The sequence below is a fragment of the Phaenicophaeus curvirostris genome, chromosome 1 (assembly GCF_032191515.1).
Source record: "Phaenicophaeus curvirostris isolate KB17595 chromosome 1, BPBGC_Pcur_1.0, whole genome shotgun sequence".
NCBI lineage: Eukaryota > Metazoa > Chordata > Aves > Cuculiformes > Cuculidae > Phaenicophaeus > Phaenicophaeus curvirostris.
Window position 1 is genome coordinate 31248939 of NC_091392.1, and position 13311 is coordinate 31262249.

At 37.3% G+C, this 13311-nt stretch overlaps 1 protein-coding gene across 1 annotated transcript in view; it reads right to left on the reverse strand.

Moving 5' to 3' along the window:
* ADAMTS20 (ADAM metallopeptidase with thrombospondin type 1 motif 20) overlaps nt 1-13311 on the reverse strand; it is an 84029-nt gene that overhangs the window by 9459 nt on the left and 61259 nt on the right. Inside the window, exon 28 of the mRNA XM_069866147.1 lies at nt 325-492. Coding sequence (XP_069722248.1) covers nt 325-492 — 168 coding nt within the window. The remainder of the gene's footprint in view (nt 1-324; nt 493-13311) is intronic.

Genomic DNA, 13311 nt, shown 5'->3' on the forward strand with positions numbered 1-13311 from the left:
AGTGGAATTACTGAATTCATCGTTGAAGGTAAGAAGTAAACTTTAAAAATTTACAATTACCTTGAATTTTCAAGGTATCTATCTAATATAAGGGTCAGATTACCAAATACTCGCAGGTTTCACAGATATTTACTTTCAATTTCTTTTAAAAGAAAGAAAAACATAATATAATGAACTGCTTATTATTTTGTAGACTTAATTCTGATGTTCATGTATATAAAAAAAGAAAGGTCCCTAACAATTACTTCTGTTGAACTAGGATGCCATGAATATGATCTTGTCTTGTAGTCTTAAGAGAACATAATTATGACAGATTTTACATACCTCTTTCCATCTGCTGGCCTTCCAAGCAGGACATCTTCCAGCTCTACATATTTTGTATGTGCGTGGTTTTTTTAAATGTCTGCAGTTGCCTTCCTCTATTTCAGCTTGTAAGCTATTAAAGCAACGCACATCACGAAACTTCAATCCTTTCCCACAGGAAACAGAACACTGAAAAGAGAAGTGTATTTCATTACTTTACTAAAAATCTCAAAGTAATAAGAAAACCATAAAAAATTCATAACAAGCTGTGGCCTCACCCAAAATGGACCCTGTAGGAATAAGTTTCTGTATTAAGATAGAATATCTGTCATACTCAGCTGAAATTTCTGTCTAAGCTCTCTCACACTGAGTATTACTGATCTGTAACCGCAAGCATCTCCTATCTTGTTCATTCATTCATATCATCATTGACAAATACCTGAGCTCAGCCATCCCTATCCACGCAGGAGATTGTAATATCAATCTATCTATCCCACAAGAAAATGTGCTAGCACCTTTCTGTTCCCAAGCATTTCCTACACATCAAATAGAGAATTAATGCTCAAATTAAAATATAATTTCTAAGTGGATGTGAAAAGGAGGACTTGAAAATAGGCTTTTTTCCAAAGCACCTAAGATATTTCTCTCCTTTTGTCTTACATTGTTGTCTGTGTCAGTAGGATTACACATAAAAGTAATTAAGCACATTTAAAAACATACATCTTCTATTTTCCAGTAATGAAGTTCAGAACATACAAATTTCAGCAACTGGAAATACTTGCAAAAAAAACCCAAACCAAAACCAAAAAACAAAACAACCTGACAAATGCTTGCATGAGAAAAACAGAAAGACAAGCTACTGTAATAAATTAATCTGATAGGAAACATTTTTTACAATAACATCAACTACCCTTTGTTAAACAGAATCTCAGCTGAGTCGCCTGCTCTCAATACTGCAGGGATTCCTATGTGTTTTTAAACGTTTATATGTGTAATCTTAAATGGTTAACTAAAACTGCCAATTTGTTTGAAATGGAACTTCTCCAGAATAAAGCAATAAGTTTATCACACAGTGCAATGAGGGAAATGTTCCTCTTTTGCAACTATAATTATATTTGCAAGAAGATAGAGTATTGATTTGGCCACAGCTTGCTTTTATGTCTCCTATATAATCCCAGTAAATAAGAATGTTTGTTCCTAAAGTACATAATTTTTCTCTCAAAATTTTGCAATTTATCATTTTTAAAAATTATTCATGTATTCTTACAATTTATTTTATTAACTTAGAACTACTTAAAAATACTTCCTAGAGCAAAAGTTACCCAAAACTAAATTCTTTCTTTCCTCTTATCTATGAAAAATGTAGGTCAGAAAACCTAAATCTTGGCAAACCGCATCATTATAAAAGCCTTTCAGAAAATACAGCTCTGAATTCAGAGGATTCAATTATCAAAGCAGGCAAGATAACATATATACATGGAAACTAAAATAACGATATTATCTTGATAATTGATTCTAGCCTCCCTTAAAGATTTTTTCAGGAATTTCAATCATAAATTGTAGACATAAAGGACCCCTAAACTCTGAAGATTCTTCCTTTTTGTTGTCCAGTAGTATGAAAGTAAAGTGCAGCATAAAGTTCCTTAACCTCCTTCTATCATGTGTTAGGAAAATGTCATGTGCCCCTCCTTACTCAAAAGCTTTCACCCATGAAGAATTAAAGAGGCTCCAGAGGAATGTCAGGTAGAGCTCTTCTAGTTCTTCTGGGGGTGTCATTCCAGACTGAGAACTGCAACTAAAGAAGTTCTCCTTTACTAGCCGAAGCTTACACAGCATAGAATAGCCTCCCTCTTTAATGTGTCCTTGTCCTCAATGTTAAGGATCAAGATAAGACTTTTCAGTGTGTATATATACACACACGTATTTGTCTATACAACCTGTGCAGATATATTTTGACAGTGGCTAATAGCAAGAGAATACACAAAGAAATCTTTTACCCTGTGTCTCAGTCTTTTAAAGATCTTCCAATAGCACCTCCACCAACTAGATACAACATTATATGTTTATTTCCCCACATTAGTAGTGGCTCTGGGTTTTTGGGGTCGTTTCTATTTTTCTTAATTGGCCTCAACTCAACTGGCTGACATATTTTTCATGTTTAAATGGGCTAGTTTAATATTTACCATGTGTGCCGTTCTTAACTTCAATTTCTGTCTTTAAAAGAACATGTGTTAAGTTAACCTGTTACAATAGTAAGATATTTTTAGCAGTTACAGTGCAGTGCCTGTACATAAAGAGATTATTTGCAACTCTTTCATAAAGATGTTCTACTGAATTTTGTAATTAGGGTACGATTACACAAGAATTAAAAGAATCCTTTTTTTTTTCAAGTATATTAGAGGGGAAACTGAAACGAGTTCAGAAAAGAAAATATCACTTTAGGTGTAAAAAACAGAAGCTTTGTGAATAGATACTTAAAATGCTATTAAACTTCCTTTCATTTAAATAACGTTTAGCTTTGACTCAAGCTAGTAGAAACCTGTTCTTATCTTAATGTAAAATGTAGAAACACAAATGAAAGATAAGTAAAATTGGCAGATAGGAATTATTTTCAATTTATTTGAACAATATAGATAAGATTTATAGTACGACCAAAGAAATGGAAAAGCTCCTAATGTTTTTTATTCTTTAACATGTGAAAAATCTAATGCAATCGCCCTGGATGCAGATAATCTGCAATCATCAAATGGAACTTTTAAGAGTGTCTATTACTCTGTAGGTAAAGTATTCTCCTGAAATTGGACATATTGTTGCTTAATTCCTTAGGTAACGCATTAACATAGTTCTTAAAGGGACCATTTTCTCTCAGAATGCCTTAGTATCAGCTGCAGGCAGACCCAGCTGTGTTCTTTACTAGCTAGGGGCCACCTTCAGAAAAGGAAAGGAAAGGGAAACTGCTCCTGTCCCATATGGCTTCTCACTGGAGATTCCTGACAAGGAAATAAGTGTTGCCTGTCCTCCAGCACAGAGAATGAACATGAAGAGAAGGAAACAAGTCTCTCAAATGCTGAAACAAAAGTTTGAAATAATATAAAGTGGGGAATGCCTCTTTTCTGTAAGGGTAGAGCATAGCACCTGCTCAGTTCTTTGAATGAAAAATAATGGTTCCATAGAATATCCCCGAGTGGGACTCCTAAGTGGCTAGAGGCACCTAGACGTAGCTTATAGGGTGCATTGACCTCTTGCCTCACCTTCAGTGTTTTGCTCAGAGAGCTGTGCTTTTAGTGCACCTAGACCAGAAGACATTTCTTACAAGGCTGAATTTTGTCCTTTATAAGCCTGTGTTCCTTCTTTGAGATAATGCATTATTTCACACTGTCTGTGGAATATGGGCTTCTCACTGCTCGGTGTCTGCTCTGCTCTGCTCTGGTAGTGATCTTCCCAAGGCTTAACTCTCCTGACGGAGGAAAGTACACATGCACTTAACTTCCATGCTGCTTTGAGCTCCTTCCATTCAAACCTAAACATGGTCAAGAACAACATAGTCCTTATGGTTCAACATGTCTATAATGTGGCTTTATTTGTAAGACATCCCACACAACCGGAGGCTTACACCTTTTGCAGACTGCATGTGTAGAAAAAAAAAAGCCCACACAAAACCTCAAAGAAATGCGAATATTTCTTTGAAAAAAAAAATCCTATAACCATGTCACATAGAAATTCTAGCACTTGTCTCAAAGTTGGCTAAAGTAATATATCCCATATGTCAGAAGTTCTTTAAAAAACATAAAACTACAGCAAAAAGCTGGACTTGATTACTATTGTTCAAAGTCATTCCATAACATTGGTAACTAGGATTCATCTGTTCAGGGTTTTTTCAGAGTAATAAAGTTTTGTGAGGATCAGCCTGATAGAACTCCTGATGCGTTCTGTGGGACAGACAGACAGGCACGCCACCATGAATTCCTATCAAATTCATTTTTCTGCAGCTGACATGCAGATATTCACTAAAAGCATTTTGATTCTTTTGCTATTGTTACGATTTCATTGAAAAGTTGAAGACTTTGGACTCATTTATGACTTTACTTCCAAATTTTCTTAGCCTTTTCTTTCTAGGGAACATTTTCTGTAGCTTAGCACGTTACTCAGTAGGTTTATGAATACTGAAAAACAGACCAGTAATGGCCAAGCATGTAGCAGCCTCTCTTTGTATTCATATTAGCTGTCAAAGGGACTTAAAAAATAAATCACTGTGTCTAAAAGTAACTGCACTGGTTTTGCCTAGGATAGAGGCAATTTTCCTCATAGTAAGAAAAGGTGCAACATTTGAGATTTGTGACTAAAGCAGTGTTGATAACACATGGATATTTTATTTATTTACTTATTTTATACCACATCAAGGACTCTTCTGGTCTCCACGCTGCCCTGCCAGCAAGTAGACTGGGGTGCACAAGAAGTTTGGAGGGGACACATCCAGGACAGCTGTCCCCTACTGACCATATCACATTATGTTCAGCAATAAAAACTGGGGGAAGAAAGAGGAGGGAGAATATCTGGAGTGATGGCATTTGTTTTCCCAAGTAACGCTTATGTGTGATGGAGATCTGCTTTCCTGGAGATGTCTGAACACCTGCCTGCTGTTGATAGGAGGTAATGAATGAATTCCTTATTTTGCATTCCATGCTGCCACAGCTTTTGCTTTACCTATTATAATAAAATTGCTTAGTCTTAACCCTTGAATGTCTCTCTTCTATACATCTGATTCTCTACTCCATCCCATCCAGAGGGCACTGGGCAAATGGCTGTTTGGGACTTAACTGTCTACTGTTTGGCAGGCACTTCTGTGACTGGACAGGAAGACTAGGGTAAAAAAACAAATCACAGATTTATATTGTGGATCACAATAATTATAAACTTAGAGGGTTAAACAGAGTAGTTGCTTGAGTGTCTGACAAACTGTATTTTGATGATCTCTGGTTGGCCAAAAAAATCAGTTTGGTCTCTTTTAAAATTATGCTAGAAGTAGACTGGGACCATTGCTGCATGAGACATTAGTAAAACACTACTTTGAGCATTACTTAGTTGAGAGTTTCTTGAACTTTTAAATTGTCCTATTAGAATTAGCTCTTCTTGTGCCTACCACCTCCCCATTAGCTGCATCTCCCCAGGAGTCCTTGCAATGCTTGAGCATGAAATAGGCATTTTTCAGCTAAAAGAATATTAATAAAGTTGTTCTTTCCTTTAAGAATATACACTACTGTCAAAAAGAAACAGACTCTGTAATTATGTCCTACTGAATTCTTTGTTTCAGAGTTAGTAATTGTTCACTAAAACAAGTACAAACACTCGTGCCATGAACTCGAGCACTCAGAAAAGGACCATGGTTACAGAAAACCAGACATTCCATCACTCCTGAGAGAGTTGATTGAACTTCAAGAGACATGTGTACGATTTATTTTTACATCTAAGTTACGCCTATGTTAACTACATAAGTTACACGGAAGGTATTTTCAAGTCACTGTCTTGATTTGACCAAGTCCTCCTTGTAGCTGCAGTCTGTGAGTCTGATTTGCCAGACCTCTAAATGTGCTTTTGCAGTTAAAGCAATGGAAGGGAGACAGGCTAAGCTAGGGAGGACTCAGACTTCATCCAGTCCATCATGCTGCTCAGCATTTAGATCAGGCACGCCTGGACCATTCCTGTTTGTTAGTCTTGTCTTCAATTACAGGGACACTACAGCTCTCCTTGCATGCATTCTTGGACTGTATAACCATCCTTATAGAAAAAAGTATCTTGGAATTTACAGAATCACAGCATCACTAGTTTGGAAAAGACCCACAGGATCATCGAGTCCAACATCAATCACTAAACCATGCCCCTCAGCATCTCATCCACCCGTGCCTTAAACACCTCCAGGGAAGGTGAATCAACCACCTCCCTGGGCAGCCTCTGACAGTGCCAAATGACCCTTTCTGTGAAAAATTTTTTCCTAATGTCCAGCCTAAACCTCCCCTGCCAGAGCTTGAGGCCATTCCCTCTTGTCCTGTCCCCTGTCACCTGGGAGAAGAGGCCAGCACCCTCCTCTCTACAACCTCCTTTCAGGTAGTTGTAGAGAGCAATGAGGTCTCCCCTCAGCCTCCTCTTCTCCAGGCTAAACAACCCCAGCTCTCTCAGCCGCTCCTCATAAGACTTGTTCTCCAGCCCCTTCACCGGCTTCTCTGGACTCGCTCCAGAGCCTCAACATCCTTCTTGTGGTGAGGGGCCCAGAACTGAACACAGGATTCGAGGAGCGGTCTCACCAGTGCCGAGTACAGAGGGAGAATAACCTCCCTGGACCTGCTGGTCACGCCGTTTCTGATCCAAGCCAAGATGCCATTGGCCTTCTTGGCCACCTGGGCACACTGCTGGCTCATGTTCAGTCGCTGTCAACCAACACCCCCAGGTCCCTCTCCTCCAGGCAGCTTTCTAGACAGACTTCTCCTAGTCTGTAGCACTGCACAGGGTTGTTGTGCCCCAAGTGCAGGACCCGGCATTTGGCCTTGTTAAACCTCATGCCATTGGACTCTGCCCAGCGGTCCCGCCTGTTCAGATCCCTTTGCAGAGCCTCCCGACCCTCCAGCAGATCGACACTTCCACCCAGCTTAGTGTCGCCCGCAAACTTGCTAAGGGTGCACTCGATGCCTTCATCCAGGTCATTGATAAAGACATTGAACAGGGCTGGACCCAGCACTGAGCCCTGGGGAACCCCACTTGTCACTGGCCTCCAGCTGGATTTCACACCATTTCCCACCACTCTCTGGGCCCGGCCAGCCAACCAGTTTTCCACCCAGGAGAGTGTGCGCCTGTCCAGGCCAGAGGTGACAGTTTCCCAAGCAGAATGCTGTGAGAAACTGTGTCAAAGGCTTTGCTGAAGTCCAGGAAGATACATCCACAGCCTTTCCCTCATCCAGCATCCGAGTCACTTTGTCACAGAAGGCGATCAGGTTAGTTTGGCAAGACCTGCCTTTTGTGAACCCATGTTGACTGGGCCTGATATTCAATTCCAAGTTTCAGAACAAGGAATAAAATTTGACTCAGACTTTGGACAAGAATAAATCAATATGGCATACAGGGAGAAGAGTATAATCCAATCTATAAAGAGTATAATTCAAGGCATTAGAGAACAATTATGTTGTATTCCATGTACCATTCCACACAGATTATGGAGATATTAGTGTGGGTGTCAACAGAAATTTGTGTGGCACAGAGGGAGAAGAGGAAAATCAAATGAACAGAACAGTGGCAAAAATAGAAGGACATCTAGAAAAAGAGGGAAATTCTTCACAGAAAATGAGTATCGTACTTGATTGGACTCAAACATGAATAGTTGAGTCAAAGTCCAAAATCGGACTCAGTTGTCATGATCTGTCCCCCATACGTTACTTTCTTTCAGGTTTCAGTTTTCCTGGAAGCTCTTTTATCAGACACAACAGTAACCTAAGAGAACCATCTACCAGTGACAGGCACAGTAATGCTGCTACGTGACAGCACTAGAGAGGTGCAAAAACAAGCCTTGTGCTTGATGCTTTTGAAAATTTGAAGCTAATGATCACAATTTCATGAGTTAATGATTAATACGTTCAACAGTAATGACATACCTCATTTGGTATCTCATTTAACACTTCCTTTATAGGTTCCCTTTCATCTCTCAATTACAGTAAAAAATAAATTTTATAGTTACTCTTCTTGCCTTACTTGCTCGATTTGAATCCACTGCATCTGGTTACCATCTGAGAATCAGGAAAACAATAGGTATTTCTGCCTACTTTCAGCAGCCTTTTGGCAGGCTATGCCACCTCACATGGAGGACTTAAGTGTCACTGTGCATACTGCTGCTAAGAACTTCACCATCAGCCTTCAATCAAGCAACATTCTCACTGTAATTAATGACAGTACACATTAAAACAATGAGAAGCATGATCAGCTTATTAATTGCTGAGAGCGAGGGAACAGAAACTACACCGCTCAGCCAGCATTCCTGCAATATGTCTGGTACATGTACCTAACTTATATCACCTTTCAGTTCAATGATATACAGAACAAACAGCTGATGCAAATCACATCTAAAAATGCCAGAACAGTGGTAAATTAAAAAAATTTTAAAACCCCCAAAAACAAACCCTCAAAGCCCAACAAACAATTCTGCCTTACCTCTCCTTCTGAAACCAGTGGCAAACAGGAACAGAGCTAGACTATCACTAGGTCTTTCTGAAAATCTTATTCTCCAAGTAGAAATTCATGTCAAGCTTACAACGCTGAACAGCAATCCTGATCTTTGTCTTTGATACCTCCTAGAAAGTATTTGGTACAGGTACTTTTATCATTACATCATTGCAGACATCAAACTGCTGACTTGGTCAGACTTCAGCAAGTCTTGTCCTTTATTCCACAGTCACGTAACACCAGTAATACCTTTAAAGAACTGCATGAAGGCAGGAGCATTGGAGACAAACAGCGAGTAAAGTGGAAGCATCAAGAAAGAAGGGTGGCACAAATGGAGATATGAGTCCTCAGAGAAATCCAGTGTGAGCCAAAGACATGCAGGGGTTTTTTTTTCTGTTTCCAATAAATGGATACATTTCTGGACTCATTTTCCAAATGGAGAACAACAGACCTACGTATGTCCACCCAGTAGTTACATCCACAACCTCCATGATAAACGAACAGCAACTCAAACATTCACTGTTGCTTCTAACAAGCAGACACCATTTAACAGACTGTGAAGCTCAGGAACACTGAGCAAATGCATGGGAATGAAAAATCCGCCTTCTCGCTGAAAAGTAATGCTCCCCCTTGAGTGTGACATTTTATTCATAGGTCTTCACAATAAAAGTTGGACCATATTTTTGACATGATGGAGGATCTCTGGTACAGAAGCTTACGTTTATACAATCAAAGGGATTGCACACAAAAAAACCTGTTTATTTATATACTTTTCACAATTTAAAACTTCATTTTATGGATTCTTCTTTTTTTATCTTCAGAGATAGGGTCCCTTCAATTAGCCAATTACAAAAGTAACTAGACAATACAGTACACCAATTAGTTTTAGATGAGTTTGTAAAAAAAAAAAGGAACAAGGGCAGAAGAAACACTATATCACAACAACTGCAATCTCTGATTAACAGCAACAAAACAGTCGCTCAGAAATTAAAGGATTAGCAAATACACGAGCTTTGTGTCTGTCTATAGATTTCAGTTTTTCATTTGATTAAAAACTAAGGTTCTGTATTTGAACTCTAAAGTCAACTGGAAATACAAAGCAATATATACTGGAACAATGTGGTATTGTGAGAAATTTTTCAAACTTTTTAGAAGCATACAAAATTACAATTCTTTCTATGGCACTTAACTAAATGTCAGCTGAAGAATTAAGAAAAAGAAAACAAATAATTTTAAACATTAATAGGGCACAAAAATATGGTTTTGAGTATATTTTACATAATAGGTAAAACATTTTACCTACCTCCACATGTTGAATTCCAGTTAGCTTTCAACCTAAGCCACTCTTCCGTATATTTTCAAATTTACTTACAGGCTAATCTTTCCAATACTACAGTCACATGTGTAAATGTGAGCATGCATACGAGCTTCTCAAGGCCTGATTCAGATGATTTTTGTGTCCAATCCTGCTCCAACTGAAGTGAAAGGGCTCTACATAGCTGCATACTAGTACATATATTGATCAATGTGGCAGCCCGTCTCAGAGGAGCCACCAGTCTCCCACAATTACCAGTTTTCACAGAAAAGACTAGGAGCTTCCATAAAAGAGAAATATGGAATATTTTGTTCGTTTCCTAATCTATGCCGTGTAAGCAAAATATTAGTGTATCAACCTTTATAAATTTCAGGAAACTTTAATACTTTAATATACGATTAGTAACATCTAAATTTGGGTCCCAACATGATTCTGAACCAATATGTTTTGAGTTGCGACAGGTTTTCAAAATTGCCACATATATACAGCCAGCTCAGAACGATTTTCACAAAGATTTGGCCACTCAGAGCCCTTCAGCTTTCTGAAAGTTCTAACTCTGCAAAGAATAAATAAATACATCAGTAACTTTTGATTCCTTTCATTGTCATGAACTGGCTATAGATATATATATAGGAATGGCAGTAAGGACCACTTGATTTTTTCCCCCCCTTCCAAGATATTCTGTTGTCCTTTTTTTGTTTGTTTTTGTTTTGTTCCCCTCTTACTTGTTCTCTTTCTAAATGGAGGGTCAGAAAGTTCTGCAAACCTCCTCATGCAAGTGTTTTAGGAACATAAAAAATTATGTTATGTCTTTGAGGTTGACTATAACATTACGTTATAGTTCTCATTTTTTTGTGTCTTTGGTCACCAACTAAGTGGAAGCAGGACTGGGCCATAAAATTATAGCTCCAGCAAAGCTTTCAGTAGCTCATATCTTTAAGCTTTATCATCAAAGGTTGCGTGCCAACTACTCATTCCCGTTCAGTTGTCCAATGGCATCAAATGCTGCATCTATCAGTAACAACGTTTACACCTTCTTTTTCGTGTTCAAGGATAAGAGCTTCCCTCGTGAAAACGTTGTCATTAAAATATCATATGAAGTTCATTGCACTACAAGGATTACTCAGTGGTAAAAACCCCTCACTTTCAGCAAAAGTGGTTAGTTCCCATCTCCCCCACCTTTTTTTTATTTTTTATTTTAAGGAGTTTAAACATTAGCATTCTTTAATAAAGAACACGTTAATTATAAACACAAAGCCACACAACATGCATACAAAAGAAGGGTTAAAATGAAACTGTATTTCAGACACAAGTCAGTCATTAAATTAAATTATCACACATACATTATAACTTATTTATTATTTCAAGCTATACAGGCAACATAGCACCAAAGTGGAGAAATGTCCTCTAAACTTGATGAACAGTACATGAATATTTGTATTTGAATTTTAAAAAAAAAATATTTTCTTTCATTTTTATCAGAATTACCCTAAATGAAATCCACTATCCCAAGTCTGGTTTATGACATTATTCGGGTAGTGACACATGTTATCAATTGTCTCTGAAAATGTACCCCCATTTCCAAAGTTTTAAAAAATGAACGTATGTGCTAACGTTAACATTTCAGCCATTTTCACATTAAATAAATGTGCTGTACTGGTAATGAGGTATTCTGAAGTTTGACATTGGGCAGCAGCAGAAGTAGAGGTAAATGACTGAAGCTGGTTTTGAAAACCAAGTTCACTGATTCTGAATTCCCTTTTAATATAAAAGATTATCTTTAAAGATATAAATACTTTTTACACATTAGAAAAAGTGAATGAAGGCACTTATGATACATAGCAAGATTTTTTGCATTAAAATGACAACAATTAACTATTTTTCTTATTCAAGTCTGGGCTGCTTCTACTCCTGCAGAAGTCAATGGGATGCCTGGCAGTAACAACAGTGGGAGAGGACTTGGACACCAATTCTTAAAAAATAAGTTTATATTCATTAAAAGTAATAATAGATTTCTTCCACTAGTGCAAAGACAGAATTACACTGAAATTATTCTGGAGCAACTAAAAAGAAAACTATAGAACTAGATCAACTGCCACTTGAAATGATATTACATTATCTATCTGAAGGGCACTAAGAAACAGCAGCAAGATGTTTCTAACACTTAGAGTTAACTTAGATGATGAGCTGATCCACTCTTTTTATACCTATTTCCTCTGAAGTCACAAGTGATACCTATGAAATTATGTAAAGATATAGCTATCTTCTGTAAGGATCAAATCTTGCCTGTATCACAGGCACAATCAAATTTAGACTGTTTCCAAAGAACTCAGAAAAATGACTATTCTTAAACGGTAGTTGTGTAGGACTCTTTAACACAATTTGAACAGTCAGTGAAACACTTGTCTGTGACACTCAACTTAACTAACAAAATAAAATTGACATGACTACTATGTTGTCAGTAAGTCGTCTGTCCACTTTTAATCTTCAGTCCCTTTAATTACAGAAAATATCTTAAAAACTTTAATTAAGAAAAGAATTCTACAATTATCTGATGTCACAACTGGTATATGGTAAAATTCTACTCTTAAGTCTTAACTGTGAAAAGAACTGGATGTAGCGTCTATCAAATCACAATATAAATGTGAAGTAAAAGAGCATGAAGTCCAACACAAAAAAAAAAAAGTAGAAAAGTGCTAATGACAGCACTACAATTAACTCACAATAGCGAGTATAAATTCTCTCCGATTAGTACTGAAACAGAGCTCCTAATGTAGACACTTTCAAGAAAATCTGAAAGAAAATAAAATCCTCAAGATGGACCTTAACTTTGCCATGCTCTGAAGTGTAACTGGCAGAGCTTAGCAACAAAGCTATACATGAAAGTTCTGCAAGATAGTACGTGTATCTGAACTATGTATTTGAAGATCTATTGTATCTAAACATAACCATTGATCCCATTAACGGAATGCCATTTGATTGTATTCCCACGTAACTTTGTCAGTTAATAGACAATTGTTTAGCTAAGAATACTAAAGCATGTGGATATGGGAAATGCTCTTTAGAGGAAAAAAGCTTAGTACTGCAAGTAAGAAAGCATCATTCTTAATTAAGACAGATCATTATACGACTCTTCTAGCACTACACTGTTAAATCTTGTCATTATGGTTCAATTTTAAAGCCTTAAGGTATCTTTGCAATTTTGTAATATTCTCTCTTTTTATGCTTTAAGTAAAAGAAAATTTCTTGTTATTAGGGTCAGAAAACCTGAGCCACTCTGATGAAAACTAATACAATAAATGATAAGACTTACTGCATGGACTAAACACAAGAACTCAATAATGACCTGTAGAAAGAAGGAATACAATAAAAATCTATACTAGGGCAAAGTACTCTTAGCCAGCTGTCAAAATGCTATGGAATTTTTCTTGACTATATAATGTGACATATGGTTCCCATACTTTTTAGCTTGTAATTTATGCATTGTTTCA